This window comes from Temnothorax curvispinosus, unplaced genomic scaffold, assembly GCF_003070985.1.
Source record: "Temnothorax curvispinosus isolate PA1 unplaced genomic scaffold, ASM307098v1 QBEX01003544.1, whole genome shotgun sequence".
NCBI lineage: Eukaryota > Metazoa > Arthropoda > Insecta > Hymenoptera > Formicidae > Temnothorax > Temnothorax curvispinosus.
The window spans coordinates 1-12,510 of NW_020213324.1; the positions used below are offsets into that span (position 1 = coordinate 1).

General features: G+C 39.1%; 1 protein-coding gene across 7 annotated transcripts in view; it reads right to left on the reverse strand.

The window, feature by feature from the left end:
• Positions 1-2,272: 2,272 nt before the first annotated feature.
• LOC112452623 overlaps positions 2,273-12,510 on the reverse strand; it is a 69,816-nt gene continuing 59,578 nt past the window's right edge. For 6 of the 7 annotated variants that reach the window (XM_025012935.1, XM_025012934.1, XM_025012939.1 and 3 more), the window contains 8 exons: positions 11,967-12,101; positions 10,805-10,969; positions 8,736-8,870; positions 7,927-8,196; positions 7,460-7,834; positions 6,926-7,348; positions 6,482-6,782; positions 2,273-6,392 (listed from right to left, as the gene is read on the reverse strand). In XM_025012935.1, the coding sequence (XP_024868703.1) occupies positions 2,662-6,392; positions 6,482-6,782; positions 6,926-7,348; positions 7,460-7,834; positions 7,927-8,196; positions 8,736-8,870; positions 10,805-10,969; positions 11,967-12,101 (5,535 nt within the window). In that variant the 3' untranslated portion in view covers positions 2,273-2,661. The remainder of the gene's footprint in view (positions 6,393-6,481; positions 6,783-6,925; positions 7,349-7,459; positions 7,835-7,926; positions 8,197-8,735; positions 8,871-10,804; positions 10,970-11,966; positions 12,102-12,510) is intronic. The other variant, XM_025012941.1, reaches the window with a different exon arrangement.

Here is a 12,510-nt window from a genome sequence, read left to right on the forward strand (position 1 = left end):
TCTTGATTTTCAGAACGTCGCTCATGTCTATCATTATGAAAACTTGTAGACGCATAATTTTCTACTACAGGTTGTTGTATCATTGCATCTACGTTATAATGACCAGTTCCTCCATCAGATTCAGAGTGCTTGTTTATATTACGACACATAGCCTGATGAAACATTAATTTATATTCATAGTTCATTCTTCCATCAAATGTGTTAATAGACCAACTGCAATGTTTGCAGTTTGTTTTAAAATTTTCCGTGTCAACTGTGAAATCTTGCGATAGTCCGCTACAGCTATTAATTTTTTCTCGTATTTTATACACCTTTTTTATATGTTTATTCAGATGGTTATTTAAAGTACTCTTATAATGTACACGAACACCTTTTCCACAAATTATGCAATTCGGAATATACTTCTGTTCGAGACCGTCGTGTGTGAAATATCGCCATGGCGAGCAATTTCGTCTTTCGTATTTCCATATAAAGTTGCCTTCCGTGGTAAATATATTATGCACATGGAACAAGTGTGCTTCTATTTCTGCAGTTCGTTTAAAAAGTTTCCGACAATGATAGCAATATATACCTTCTGTGGGGGGTAATTTGACGCAAGCCTCCCAAATATTTTCAATATAAGTACGTATTTGAGCCATTATATCTGCACTGTATCACGGAGAATGTCTTACTAAATGTGCCATGTACTGACTACGCCAAGGAAAATATTCGAAACGATGAAGGTTGAAGAGAAACATTTGCGAATCTTTCCTAAATGTAAATATTATAGACACAACATCAGCTGTTTTGTTGTTTGACTCGGACGTGGTTATCTTCACGTGGGAAGGTATTTATGGTACCGTGTGTATGTACTGCATAGTATTATATGTAGTATGATAAATAACGTTTAATTTGCATATCTTGGTAATTTTAAGCCGTGTCGCTCTATTTCTAATTATTCGACCTCCGTTTAACGTTTAGATTGAGATTCATACATGTCTTATGCTTTTATGACAAACTGAAATGATATTATATTAGTACCAGATTAAATAAAATTAAATTGTTAGACATATAACACTACTACATTTGCAGATGTAGCACGGACGCGCACCAAAATGATGTTTTATCGGAAAATAAACGTGTGGCTATATAGTACCAATTTCGAAAATGGATGTATAGTGTACAGGGGCTTTCGACGGTTTCACGAAAAAAGCCGGAATGGCCTCTCTCAGACTTCTCTCTGATATTACTCATTTCTCATTTATTCCATTTTCTTATTACTAAATATTGCTTATATTAAGTAATAATATGAAATATTGATGAGGTATGATTTAGGAGACTGGTATGCATTCGGCAACTCTCCCCTATTTTTATCAGTGTAAGGAAGGGGGCAGCCAATAATTTGATTCAGTGATTTAAAAAAATTCAACTCCATTATATATCTCAAGGGGACTTTATTAATGTCACTGTAAAAGTAAAGTATTTTTAAAACAAAATACTCATACAAAAAGTATAAAATCGAATATTTGTACATTGATCTAGCGCTTAAAAGTAAGTAAAGTAATACAATGTAACGCGATACATTCGATACATGCACATGTTAATAATATACAAAACGTAACTTAAAAGATTGTTAACATAAAATAAACTCCACGCATTCTCAGAGATCAAGTTTCACCTCTTTCCTACTTAATTCTTCTCTCATAATTTGCAATACAGTTACTCTATATTCTAACGAGATTCTAAAATTCTATGTAGCATGGCTAGTATCACAATTCTAACTTCTCATCTCCGCAATAAAATAGAATATGCAATTACACAGAAACGGAAAATGTAGTTCGCTCAACTCAACTATAATTGACAAAATTAATTATTGGTTGTGCTGAACTTAAGAGAGAAGCGTGATGACATTTACCTATATACAAATAAAAATATGTACCGCAAGTATGAATATAACGCCGCAATTTAAATACATTGATGAAATATTTTATAAAACACAAATGTTTAGCGGATGGTTTAATGTTATGTTAGAGTTTCACGCCTGTTACAATAATAACCTAATTCATTAAGCACGTCGAAATATGTCTAATGATGGGATTAAGTACAATTTTTCTACAAATAATATAAATTATAAAAAATACGGCTCTATCGATACAATCATACACGAGCATAACTAGTAGCTGCACAATGAGGGTCTTTATAATCGAAAGTCATATAATATTTATACAAAATAATATAAATCATATATATATATATATATATATATATATATATATATATATATATTTCGGTACTTCATCGAATGTCATCTAAAAAGTTATTAATACTGTTTTTCTTAATATACTGTATATTTAATTTTATACTTAATTTTCCGAGACATGGCTAAATAAAAATTTATTCATATAATTGCATATACCTATAAGAAATGAGCATTGCTTAATTTTCGGTGTTGCATTATTCTTACGACTGCGCGCATCGCAAATCGCTTAAATTGTAATACAACGCGGTTATAGAAAATACAAACATTTTGGATTTTTGTGAACATCAATAACTATAGTTGTTACTTTTTGGATACGGTAATTAATTGATTCATCACGAAGAGGACGACACTATTTCTTCGTCGGAGAGGATCAACATTCGACGAAACCGGCAAACCTTTTAATTGTCTTCACACGGACCAACTCAAGTGGTTTTGTTAGTTGGTCGGAAACGCGACATGTAAAAATCGCAATCCGTGCAATACAGCGTTGGCTCAAGTACATTTCTCTTCCGACAGAGATTGCAGGGTGTAACGTGTGCTCTCACGGTAGTCGCGATGCCTGTTGGCGTTTGCAGAGGTGGCTGCACCACCATCGGAACGACCTTCGCAGTGGACATCGCAAAGTGCATCTGTTTGGAAAGCGGAGGATGTTGATAGGCCGGATATTTCACATTCGGCTGTATCTGGCCGTTCTGCAGAGTCTTGGGATACATTTGATTGGACACCATGGGACCTTGTTGCTCTACCTTCTGAGATGATAATTGTCGCTGGTAGTTGTCATGTCTCTGCTGATAGTTCTGCGCGTTTTGTTGCTGCTGCTGTTGCTGCTGTTGATAGGCTAGTGAATTAGACGGTGGCTGATACTGCGGCAATGGTTGGCCCGCTCTGCTTTGCGGAAGAACAGTTTGATAGGGATGACCCTGATAGGAACTTTGAGAGTATTGACTTTGATATGGATTCGGCGACTGATTAGGCGGATAAAATTGCTGCTGCGAATGCTGGACAGTTATCGGGCTGGCATTGTGAGACGGAATTCTTTGATTCAGAGTATTCTGCTGCGGCTGAACGGTCGCCTGCTTGTTCATTTGATTGTGCTGCTGCTCCAACTGGTTGTGCAATTGTTGCTGATAATACGGTCCGTAGCCGTTTTTCTGAGGCAGTATTTTCATTTGCTGCATTCCATTTTGAATGTATTGCCCGTTCATTTGCGTCGGGTAAGGACTAGCTGGCTTCTGGGTTTGCGACAAAGGAATTATTTGATTTCTTGGATGGGACGATTGCGTCTGCGGGTACACCGACTGCACGTATTGAGTGTATCCATTTTGAGTGTATCTAATCTGCTGTTGCAGCTGCAGTGAATAGGACGTCGGTTTCGAAGTGTTCACGGGAATACCAGCATAGGTCTCTCTCATAGGACGATCGACCACGTCTTTCCCTTCGTTCCCACAAGACCCGCAAGACTTCTTATCCGTTAACGATCCAATCAAATCGCCTGAATTTTGCCGTCCAAATGTGGGCTTAATGGTGTCTGGAATTAGATTAACGCTCCTTAGTTGGTCCTGGAAAGGTGTCGCCGGCACGCTATCAGCTTCGCTCTTTAAAGGAAGGGTCTGTTGTTGGAATTTCGCGGCGGTATTCTCGCGAATCGTCTCTGCCTCCTGAAGACTTCTGATTTCTCGCAGTACTTGAGCAGTTTCAGGCTTGTTCATCGCGGAACGCAGGACTCTCTCCAAAATAGGATTGGGTATATACGAATCCTTTTCGTCGTCCTCCGCTGTTGCAACGAGCACCACTTGGTCACAGAATGATACGCTTTTCTTCTTTCCAATCCGCCGTTTCACCTTTCGCGGAGCAATGTCCTCCTCGTTCGGCAGTATTGTTGTGTTTTGTATAGTGTTCTGCATCGCCACCTCGCTGATGTCATCTTCCGGATAATCAACAGGCAAACCATTCTCGTGCGGGAGCGTCAAGGACATAGATAACATCACGGCATTTAATTCGCTTTGTTGAACGGATTCGCTTGATGGCACCATCGCGATAAAGCTGTTCTGGCTGGAACTCGAATCGAAACTGGAGTTCGAAACGGTCTGAGAATTCAAAGTTTCTGTCTTCGTAAAAACTACGGTATTCTCGGAAGGTAATTTTGCCGACTTCGCGTTCTCCATCGATGACGTTTCCTGAGGCATATCGTTTCCTGATATTAACATCGGCGAAACGCAATTCACATTTTGCTTTGTTTGAGGTTTCACGTCTGTGTCCGACTTCGAGGCTGGTTGCAGCTTGATCTGTTCAAATCTAGCAGCCATGTCTTTTACCGAAGAAGCGACTCTCGGGCAGTCCGTGACGTCGCGACCTTGATCGTAATTCTGTCCAAGATTATTCATCATTAAATCACTGGTTCTTCTGGCGACAGTCGGTCCTGGAATCGTCGGCATCGACGGAGTTCTAACTTTTGGAATGTCTTGATTTAAAGGTGCTTGCCTCTTCATTTTCCTCTCGGCCTGTTTAGCTTGTAGCTCTCTCAACCACGTTTCGCTCGAGGATTTCTCCTCGTCCTCGTGCTCTTGCGCTCGTTTCTCTTTATTCGAATCGTCAGTTAAGATCTGCTCCCTTTTGTTTTGCAACTGCGCCAACAGGGTGCCAATTTGCTGCGCTTCGAATTGCTGTGGACGTTGCTGTTGCGATTTAACGGAAGCTTGATGTTGTTGAGCTTCTTGAAGAGGAGTCGGCTCATCGATCGGTGGCGGCGGCGGTGGGAAATCCTCACTGGTTTGTCTTGAATGCGACACCGAATGAATTGATGGATACGGCGGTGGTGGAAACTCCTCGCTCGGTTGCCGCGAATGCGAAATATTGCCATTTTCGGGATAAGGTGGTAAGGAATCCGGCTGAAATTGTTGTTTAGGCGGACTCTGCTCATTGTGCACGTCTGCGCGAGTGACAACGAAGGTCGGCTCGTAGAGTATACCGTTAGCGTATTGTATGACGTCATCTTGAATCCTAGGCTTGTTGTTGTAATTTATTTGACATGCTCCAGAAATATTGGTATTCTGTTCATTGTAAGACGGTAGAAAAGGAAGCGAATGCGATTCCGAGGAGTAATCAGCATAATCTGAGTTCCTGTTCGTCACGTTAGTCGAGTTGCTCGTGTTCATGTGATTCCAATAAACGTTGTTTTGTTCCTGCGACGAATTCGGCACGCACCGATTATCCGGCAAAGGATATGCAGCTTTGTCGGATTGCTGCTCATTGTGCACTTCGCCCGAACACTTAGACTTGCTAAGCTGAGAAGTGGTCCTGAGCGGAGGGGGCGGAGGCACTTTTGCCACGTGTAACACTTTGCCGGCGCTACCGTGGAAGCTCTTTCTCATCAAACGGCTTCTTTCGAGATTTGGATTGCTAGTATTTCCAGATCCATTGTTGCCGGCAAACTCCAGGTGTCCCTCCGATAAGTAACCACTCAGTGTTTGACTTACATCATTGCCTTTTAGACCAACGCTGGAATCGTCTACTGACTGTTTTGGTAAGGCGGATGATCTTTCCGTATTCACATTTGCCTGGCCATCCTGCCCTTCTCGCAAATCTGGCATACTTCTATTCTTCCTCTTGATCAATCCGCCCATGAGTAACTTTCTGCGAATCTTATGCTGCTTCTTGCCCTGCTTCTGCTCGACCGTATTGTTGAGCTGTGTATTTCTGACGACAGTTGCGTTAATCTCGGTTTCTTTTGGCTTTTCGATCTTTACCCCTTTTGGAGACGGTGACAACCTAGATGGTGCTATCGAAAAATCCTTTGACACATTCTTGTTCCTCTCTTCGCTCCTCGCGCGTTTCTTATCTTTCTTATCGTCCTCGCAACGTTTCGTGCGGCTAAACAAGCCGGTTCTTTGCGTTGGGCGATCATACAGCATGTATTCCTCGTCCTCGATTACGTTCACCGCTGTCGCTTTACTACGTAGAGTCTTCTTCTTCGGCAAAGTAGCGTAAATCTCGATACTCTTCGTGGTAGGTTTATCTACCACCGTTGTTGGTGCGTTCACGAGAAGTTCCCGACTATTTTGTCGAGAGTGATTGCCTTTATCTCGCGAACTTTGCCTTGAATGTTGGCTCGATTTACTATTCTCTCGCGAGTGTCTTCCTTCAGGTGCCCCATCTATAAAGAAAAAGAACGCAATGTATAAAATATGTATTTTTATTTATTCTGCATGCGTCATCATAATAATCAATATCTCGATTGCTTACCCTCTTTGTCACCGTTAACAGTAACTTGTTCCTGCAGCATTCTCCTATGTAAACTCCTCGTTCTCATGACGCAAGTATTGTGTTTCATTCTTGCTATCGTGATTGTGTGAGGATTATTATACGGAGCATCCATCGCAGCTCTGGCTTTGTTGCTGGCCGCACTACACAATGCGACGGCTGTGTTAAGATCGCCAGCATCTTCGGCGGCACGAGATTTATCCAGCAACGCGTCCGTTTCTTTACATAATCGTTCGCAATCGTCGCCGGAAGAAGGTTGGTAACCTTCCGGTATTTGAGCAAGCTAGTAAGAAATGATATCCAAATTACAAAAGAGTACGTACAAACATCCTTGTGGTAACGATTGAGAAATTTAGATATTTAGAAGTTTACAATCAAAAATTCTTGTCGTTATTCTCTTAATTTTGTTAATATTTTCTTATTTACCTGTAAGTTGTGCTTTAAACCCTGCTGAAGTGGAAGACTGTCAGTGGAAGACAAAGAATACGAGTCGTAACCAGCGTCGTAATGACCGCTGCTGCTGCTCGAGAGCTCCCCAGATTTGCTGATGGGGCTTTTAGGTACGCCCGAGGTCCTCTGCATTTTATTAACAATATACAGATACGTGTTGTCCATCGTGGTTGACGAACTCGACGACGCGCTGTTTCGATCGCCGGACCAATTACCGGAATCTCGTCTTCGAGGCACGTTCATATGGTCAGGGATGCTGATACCGTCTTGCGGCGCCGATCCCACGCTTAAGCTACGCGTCAATTGCATCTGCTGCTTCTTCTGTTGCTGCATTACATTTTCCACGGCGCGACGGCTAATGTACTTCGATTCTATTTCACCATCAACCGCGTCTACGCCCTGTGTCATATTATTTTCATGTCAAAAAATTAAATGCAAAGTCAACACGTTTGCTGCAGTAAAAGAAAGATGTAAAAAATAATTTATAAATATTGATCAAACACGACATACCTGATTGCCGAATATATTATTCTGGATGTCTGTGAGATTCTGGTAATCACTGTAAACGGTTCGTTGAGTGTAGAGGTGTGGCGGACTGTCAGGATTAGGTGTGATGGCACGTCTGGCAGTGCTATTGATGGATGGCTTCTCAGGACTAGGAGTAATGGAACGGCGAACGCTATTCTTTGGGGATGTCTTTAGGCCATTATTATTCGGAAAAGGGATAATAGTCTTTGGGGCGTTCTCGGTATTAACCGGAGTACCGGCGGGCGTCGCGTACAGGAGTAGCAAAGGCTGATAACGACCTCTCCTACACTTTTCCACGACTTGCTCCCACCGGGGCCCAATTTCCTTGACGGTGGCATCGTCGAAATAGATCCACACCTAAGAATTTGTTTTATCGCCATGTTAAGTCGTGCTACAAAGCTGGAGTCGCTGTAGCAAAACTACCTTGGTGATACGAAGGTAACACTGACCTTCAATTTCGTATGGAAGAAGAACGTAGAATAATGTTTCCCGTAATAGGTAACAACTCCTACGAGATTATGCACGGTAGAAGCGCCCCATCGTGAGTCTACCACGCTATGGAAGACGTCACTTAGTCGAAGGGACGTGCCCACGGTCGCAAAAACGTCCATGATATGCTCCAACGACGGTCGTTCGCTGTCCCAGACGACGCCGACGGAAACTATTTCCGGTCGATTCATCAAGGTCCGACAGATTTGAATTTTCGCACCGCAAGAACTCTAAGAATAACAAACGAACAGAAATATATTTCTATTGTAATATTATTATCAAATCGTGAAACAATAATAATAATTTCATGATCACATTTTGATCGACTTTACAGAAAAAAAAGAAATGTTAAATCAAAACTTATATATACGCAATCTATAATCTTCTTAGGTATAAGAATTTCAACTTTTTTCTCTCGTTTGAACTATATAAATGACTTCATTCAAGCAAATTTTCTTCGATTAACGCAATATAATCTATAATTTCCACGTTGAAACTAAAGATATTTTTAAAACAAGAATGTTCTTCTTTCCTGCGTTGGCGTTCCATTTTCGAGAGAAAGTATAGAACCGGATGTAAATTCGTGGATAGAATGTATTCATAAAACTCGTATTCGAATGAGTCAGTTCTACGTAACCTTATTTAAAATGCAACGTGTTATGAGTGGGCTACCACGAAATTGATGACAAAACGCGGCAGAACGCGCGAGGCTTAACGCGTTCGTCACAAATTTGACCAAAGATTTATAAAATACGCTCGGTTAGCTTACCGGACAATCACGGATGTCCCCCATGCCGCCAGCTCTTCGAAGAAGTTGCCCGAACAGATCCGGATTATTTCTAGAATTTAGTGGCGTTTGATGAGCTTGAGACGTTAACGCTGACGCAGACACATAATGAACCATCTGAAAAAAGAATGGAGACGATGGTATATGTTTTTTTTTTTATTTAATAAATTCAAAGTTTCAAAAAGGTCAAGATTTATAAATTATAATTGGCAAAGGAAGGACAATTTTATATGTCATATAATAATAACCAAAGACCAAAAAGTTGGAAACTAAGAATTTTTAGTAAACGAGAAGCAATAAGAGCCATATACTTAGATTGTCAAGCCAAAATCATTGAAAGCAGACTGTATATCTTCTATAAATATCTTCTATAAATTTTGCTAACAAAAAAGTAATAAATTTGATGTATGATCTATCGTATTTAATATCGGCAGAATTGCGATAGGAATCGCATAAAACTAATAGATTTTGATAAGATTTATAATAAAATTTGCTGTTTCGCGTTTAAATAATTTTAAATAAATTACCATAATAGAATAATAAAACCATTCACTATACTTTAATAGATACAAATTAAACAAAAATATTATATTAATAACTTGATGCAAATTTAAATAATTAAAAGGAACAATTAATCTCGATTTCGTTAGCCTGATCATTATATCATATCTGCACAAATTTAATACGGATGCAATTAATGCTTATCTGTTTCAATATCCTGATCGAATCTGTTATTGAACCGCCGGCATACTGCTAACTCTGCATGCTAGTGGATAACAGCAACTAGTTTCATGCTTTTTACGGTTCGCTGGTCAACGATGCCCGATGTGAACACGCCAAGGAAAACCAACTCCACCCACGAGATGCTGAGCACTATATGTGGCATTACGCTGCTCTCTTCCGTTTGCGCGATTCAAGTTGTTCAAGTTGCAAAAGGATTGCAAAGAAATACTCATGGCATAAAGTAAAGTTGCAAGAATGTATTATTTTACTAATACTATACTATCAGTGATAGAATACTGATATTTTATTAAAACAAGGCCCAATAAAAGGAATCATGCAGCAGATGTTAGTGCGCAGATATGTCAATATGTGAAATCAAATTTCAGTCCACTTTCAACAATTCGCAGTTGCAAATCAAATAAAAATAAATCAACGAAACATATATACTTGATAAAACACACTTGTTTTATAACTATCCGTTATATAACTACTGTGCAACAAGATTACAAAACAATTTTAACAAGCGTAAACAATATTTAAAAAAAAACGAAATATCTCTTTATTTTCATGATTGTAAATTTAGATTTTTTGCAGAATTAATGATGCTTTAAACAAAGCATAATTTGGAAGAAAATTTTATTGTCACGATTAGATAAGTAAAAATAAAAAATAACCAAAATTCGTAAAAAATAAAAATAGAAAAAGGATCTCTTAATCGAAATAAAATACATAAAAGTTGTTTTTCTACTTGATTACGAGTAGAATATCTTTATACTGAGTTTTTCATTAATTTTGTTAATAATTTCACTAACAAATTCTGTTTTTCTAAATTTCTTTCCTGAAATAAAAATAAAACGTGAGAAAAAAAGACACTAAATACTTAGGTAGGTAAAAGGTAAGAAAACCGTGAGACATCTTAAAAGAGCAGATGTTCATAGAAAGAGGAAAAACATACAAAGGTTCTATATGCCTCAGGTAAAATCTAAGATGAATACTATACGCACCGATCGCACGTAAACGTAAACGTACGAAAACGTAAACGGAAGGAAAAACGGAAAGGTCGTTCGAAGACGCGATCGAATGTCAATTTGGCGCGTTTCACTTCAGAAACGAAAATAATATCTTTGCGTTTCATTTTTATATATTCTCTCTAAAATCACGATCTCAATTTTATAACTTTGTAATGAGCCAGTCATCAAAAAATTGAAAGACGCCCGTGTTTCCATTTTTCGAACGCGATACTTCTTGAGTGATTTTTTATATAATAATGTAGCAATATATGATAAGCACATGCAATGTGAAAAACATGATATATTAATTACACGAACCTGTGTAAAAGGCAGTGGCTCCGACGTAGCACCGCAAACTCCGCAGACGCTTTGCTCGACGAGCGTCATGGCGAATTTCTGATGCGGTACACAATGCCTCGCGCTGCACATGTCTTCAGCCTCGCCGCTTGCAATGTGAAGGTGTATACGTAAGAGAATGTTTTCCTGAAAATCGAAAAAAGAAATTGTATGTTAGCTTAGGAACGCGCATTCCTTCATGTTTTCTATTACAATTCCTGTCTTTAGAAGGTCAAATTAAACGTACATAAAGCAGATATATTCATCTCCGATATTTTCTTATAAAAATTAAGCATATAATTTTATTACAAAATAATTTATGGGGTCATCAACCTCCCATATTTAACTTAATACGCAAAAAAGGTACGTCAGCTAGCAAATGCCGATAAAAATCCTGCGTTTGAGAATATGCAGAATAACGGTACGCCGCCACGATTACGTTACTGTCCTTGCATCTATTGTACGTTTTCGTTGTGTAAGTATCCAAGTTGCATAGATATTATTCAGCCGACCAGTGTTGACATACATACGAGCATACTAGTGTCCAACGTGACTGTTGTGCAAACGAGAAAGTAGTATGCTGTCGGTATTTGCAAGGCATATTATACCTAAGATCATTATTGCTAGTCCAATCTCGTACATATAACTAGGCATCATTAGAAACATTCGATCAGCCTCGAAATATTCAATAATGAAAATAGCGTGATTCTGCCTGCGCCAGAGAGCGAGAGAGAAAATCCTGAGGGAAAGACCTTGATTTGACTTAATTCTATTGCATTTAGTAATCTGGGCCTTCCACGTCATAAAACTTCCTTTGTTATTAGCAGGAAAGTTCTTCTTCTCCTTCTACTCTAAATATACATGACATATAATTTTTTCTTAATTGCAGAGAAAGATATATAAATATTATTTACCTTCCGTTTTTCACGTAGCGCAAATTTAAAAATTAAATTAATGCGGAAAGAGAAGCATAAAAATCGATTCAGCAATCGAAAACGCAATCTATCGCAAGTGATGAATAAAAAGAGTGTTTCAGCGCTTTTCGATCGATTGCCAATTGGCAGATTGCAATTACGTGTATATCAATATCTCGCTGTTTCAATCAGTAAAGGCATCTGGAAAAACCAAAATAATTGGCACTTACGAAACATTCCGCCGCGTCGTCCATAAAACCGAGTTGAAACCTCTGCTGATCGAGAAAGCTCTCGGCCAACGCACGGCGCAACGTATCGGGAGGCAGAGCACTCTCTTGCGAAAACTGCAGCTGCGAGAACAGGTCCTGAAACAAGACAATGTGACGAGGATTTAATGCGCGAGCTACCAAACGAGATCTCGCCGCCGAGCGTCGTGAACGCGCCGCGCCGACGAGAGTTCGCGAAACAAATAAATACCGTTCTGATATAAACAAAGACATGTCATGGTTACAAATATTAAATTTTAACATTATAAATATATAATTTTATTTTTGTGTATGTATAACACAAGTAAATGATGTAAAACATATTCTGATATTAATATAATATTTCGCATAGAGCTCCCTTTTGGCTCACTATCAAATAAAGACTTGATTCTCATTGGTATTGCATTCATTGAACTCGATATTTTCTCGTACGTATATCTATTAGCCTTGTCATCCTGGTGTAAGTTGAGCGACGAGCAAGATATAGAATATGAAAATGTAACGGAAT